The following is a 4,343-nucleotide window of genomic DNA, read 5'->3' on the forward strand; positions in this document are numbered from 1 at the left end:
CCTTTGCTGCACAAGCAGAGCAGGGACTGGAAGACACATACCTGAAAGGAAAGACAGATATTTGTAATTTTCGAAACATTTATCACTGTATCTGTGCATTAAAGGACACTCATATTACAATGCTGCTTTTACATGTCAAGGACAGTTTACTCGTCATGAGGAGTACTACACAGCTAGCCCAGTCTGAGAAGATGACATAAGTGACATCACTTGAATAAGATGCTATTAGGTCCAGTGTGTAACATTAAGGAGGGTTTTTATCAGGGTCTGCCATGTTGAAACACCATGTTTCTACAGTAGCAGAGAACAGAAAGTAAACAGTGGATCTAGATGTGGCCATAAGTGTTTTTTGGGAGTTTGACAGCCACCGTAGTTTCTCCCAACATGCTTGGTTGAATCGAGGGGTTTTATTTGGTTGCAATCTGAAATATCACCGCTAGATGCCACTAAATTCTATACTAAGTATGAGACAAGTATAACCCTGTGTTTTTCCTATGCTGCTTTGATTTTGACCTTTTTTAATCCTGTCTCTCACAAGACCCCAAACTTTATGTATTTACAATACAAAATCACTGGAATACCTTTGATATTTAGTTACTTATCAGAGGTTGGTGGAACATTGTGTAGGATTTAGTGGCATCTAGTGTTGCAACCCCCTTACCTGAACATCCTGTTCCAAACGTGAAGGAGAAACTACAGTGGCCATGAAACTCAAAAAACAAGTGTTTGGTTTGCCATTCTGGGATACTGTAGAAGCATGATGGACAATATCCAACAGATTGAACCCACAGATGAGTTGAGCTTCTCATCATACTATTCATTATTGAGCTTCTCACCATACTATTCATTATTGAGCTTCTTCAGCATAAACTAATAATAATTAGATTTTTTTTTTTTTAAATGTCATATGTCATTTGATTGTTCCACAGTTTACCTCTGTGAATTTCCCCTTGGGGATGAATAACGTATCTATCCATCTATCTATCTCTATGTATCTGATGCATGCATGTGAGGCTACACAATGTGTCGCCACAGTCTTTTAATTTTTTACATTCTCTGTGTCACATACCCTCTAACAGTTTAAGAGAGGTATATACCAGGTGACTGTGTATTTCAGTGCAGGATCGTAGTTCGGCAGGCACTGAATAAAGAAGGCCTCCTCAGCATGAGCACAGGTATGCTCATCCTCCAGATAGCCCCTCAGCAACCCATCACTTGTGTTCCCTTTATCCACTAGGTAACACAGGAAGGTCTTGTTGCGGCCTGAGGAGTATTCCACATTCTTGAACTGGAACTTAAAGACGAAAGGATCAATCCGGTCCCTGTATAAAAGAGAATAATGAAAGTGGCATATTAGTTTTCACGTCCAAATGATGCAAATCAAAGATGGTAAAGTTTTATTTTGTTTTCAGTTTGTTTTTTACCAATTCTCTCTGACACCAAGCCCAAAAAACAGCTGTGATCTGTCATTAAACATCACCAAAGTTAAATCGTGGTCATGGTAGCTTATCTCTTCCTCACTGAAGTTCTTCAAATGAGTTAGTCAGCTTGTGTGATGGAGGAAGATATGTTGCTCTGACAGAAGAAGACATTCATCAAAATTAGAATGAACCAATGAGATGTGGTCACTGTCATGCCACTGTGAAGTTGTGAATTGTCAGGACTCTGACCGATAGATAGTCAACATTGTCATTCAGGTTTACCAGTATTGCTAAAAGCACCAGCCTATTTAAACCTATTAACAGCAACATCTTCTGAAGATACTTCTGATAGGCAGCTACTTGACAATGGCTACGCTGAGACTAGTGCTGGGCCGTATGACCAACCGTTTTTATCATGTTATTTTTAAAGATTTTGGCAGTTTCACGGTATATCACTTTTTGTGTTGTTTTTTTCTGCAAAACTGTGTTGTTATAAAGTTACAAACTGTGTTATAAACTTTGAATGAATTATAAAGAAAACGGTCAGCCTATGGGTTACATGAGTATTGTCCATTTCACTGAACCCAGAGCAGAACATAGTACTAGAGTACTTATTTCTTATCCCTTCCAAGACATTAACCTTTGAAAAACATTCCACAATGATCTAACAGGATGGCTGTTGATCTACCAATGGAAACAAAAGTTTTTGTTAGTATATTAAAGGAAACCTATTATGCTTTCCCATATTTTATATATATATAATGTTACAATGTGAGATGTGAAATGTTCATATTAAACATGGTCAAAGATATAAATAATGACGTAACTGTATGTAAAATTGACCCCTTTGAGAAAAAAGCTCAGGCTTCAAACTTTCCTATGGCTTTCTTTATGGCAGTAACAAAAAACAAAAACTGCAGTTCCTCTAATGGCCATTTGAGGCTTAGAAGTGTTTACAGTCTGGTACAAAAACGGCTTTTGGTCAGGGGAATGATGAATGTTTATATGACTCACCTATTTAAATGTATTAAGGCTTAAAAGGTCGCATAACTAAGGGAACGGCTGCTTTGCGTGACAGGTGGGTGCTGTCACATGCGGCTGTTTTCAGTAAACAGGCTTCCTTCAGCCTGCCTCAGCTCCACCCACGCTCCACCTCTTCACCCATTTTTGGATTAGCCGGGAGCTGGCGGAGTCCGGACTGCCAAGATGGTGACGGACAGAGCCGACCACACTGAGCTTCGCAACGGCTCTTCAGAAACCGTGCTGGCTGCTGATCTACCAGTGGAAAACATTTTTGTTAGTGACGTCACGTACACTACATCCCTTTTTAATTACAGTCTATGGGCACAGCACGCCAAGGTATACCCCATCAACCCGCTCGGCCTGTCCAAGTTATTCAACTGCTCTGCTCGGGACTTGCAGAGACTGCTGAGCCAACAGAGCGCAGGCGTTTACATCGATGATGTTTAGTGCTCACTATCTTGTTGCTGCTGTTGACATTTCCCCTGACGCAAATTCAAAAGATGCACTGCATAATTATTTCCTAAGTGTATATGTGTATGTATATATGTATATAAATAACTGTATATGTTGTTGTATTTTATTTGATCTTTTCTGTGTTATTTTATTAATTTAATTATACTTTTCTTTACATGTAGCATTAAGGGGCCCAAACATTAATTTTGTTAAACAACCTTGTGTTGTATATTGATGAATACATTTCCTTGATTCCTTGGCATAATCCAGTTACACCAAAATCAATGAATACCTTTATAAAGTTGTGTTTTTGTACAGTCATCAGTGAGGTCCAGCCCCCAGAAACACTGCACTCCAGTGGTGTCTACTGTTTTTTCAACCAAGTTCTTTTCATTGATGGTCTGACTAATTCATCAAATGAATTTGGAAATAACTGTCAGTTAGATAAGATGTAGGTCGGTGCTAGTTACTCGGCTGACCATGCAAAATCACTGGTGTGGTCCTTTAAATAGAAGGCCAAATCTAGCGAACATCAAGGATAGTGAGGTGGGTGTCAGGTTGAAACTTGGGCTGTCAGGATGGGGGCAGCACAGCAGCAGCAGGGAGAGCAGAGGTAATTTTACACTGTCTACATGGCTGTGACTGGAATTCCACTGCCTTATTATTAGACTTGTTAACCAGTACAGTCGCGCTCTCTCTCTCTCTCTCAGTGTCAGAAGTCAGCATCATTCGGCCATTCGGATATGACTTAAATTGCAAAGAATCTAACCTGTGTCTGATTTGGACCTCGTATTTTGTTTATCGATGTAGCAGAATCTCTGACTATTGTGTTGGTTAATCTTATATCTGCCTAACATATATCATCATCATCATATAACATCTGATGTGCCTGACCTGAGAAGTAACAAGGTTACAGCTGCAGACCTTGAGCTTATCATTATTGGTGGTACCATGAACAGAATCAGAAAACATAAGTGATTCTCATTCCTATTCATCACAAACTACATATCTTCTAGCTCTCACAGCTCTACCCACACCTGATTAGCTAACTGCCAAACCGGTGTTTTATCTACATGTTGACTGGCTGAACAATCCTGATTTTACTAATCAGATGAGGGTGGAGAGAGGGCTTCCTGTTTATTTGTGCAATAAGGTAACCAGAGATCACTGGCCATTGAAGTATTATATTTTGATTTGGGCTGTATAACTATTATTTCCATGATCAATTATTATTTTTCTTAATTTAATCAATTAATTGTTTTGTCTACAGAATGTGAAAAATTCCTAATATATAACTTTAATATATATATATATACAGAATATATAATATAATATAGAAAGTCGAAGGTAACGTTTTCAGATGTCTTGTTTTGTCCAATCAGCGAGTGGGCTGTTAACTCAGCTATCTGGTGTGTAGTGCCTATTAATGAATTAATATCAGATTAT

The 4,343-nt window shown here is 38.7% G+C and overlaps 1 protein-coding gene across 1 annotated transcript in view; it reads right to left on the reverse strand.

The window, feature by feature from the left end:
* Nucleotides 1–4,343, reverse strand: part of apobec2a (apolipoprotein B mRNA editing enzyme, catalytic polypeptide-like 2a) — a 6,890-nt gene that overhangs the window by 1,010 nt on the left and 1,537 nt on the right. Inside the window, exons 2-3 of the mRNA XM_035662198.1 lie at nt 1,098–1,322; nt 1–41 (exon numbers count right to left, since the gene is read on the reverse strand). The exon at nt 1–41 is cut by the window's left edge and continues 292 nt beyond it. Coding sequence (XP_035518091.1) covers nt 1–41; nt 1,098–1,322 — 266 coding nt within the window. The remainder of the gene's footprint in view (nt 42–1,097; nt 1,323–4,343) is intronic.

This window comes from Morone saxatilis, unplaced genomic scaffold (assembly GCF_004916995.1).
Source record: "Morone saxatilis isolate NCDOM2014 unplaced genomic scaffold, NCSU_SB_2.0 Contig18, whole genome shotgun sequence".
NCBI classification, from domain to species: domain Eukaryota; kingdom Metazoa; phylum Chordata; class Actinopteri; family Moronidae; genus Morone; species Morone saxatilis.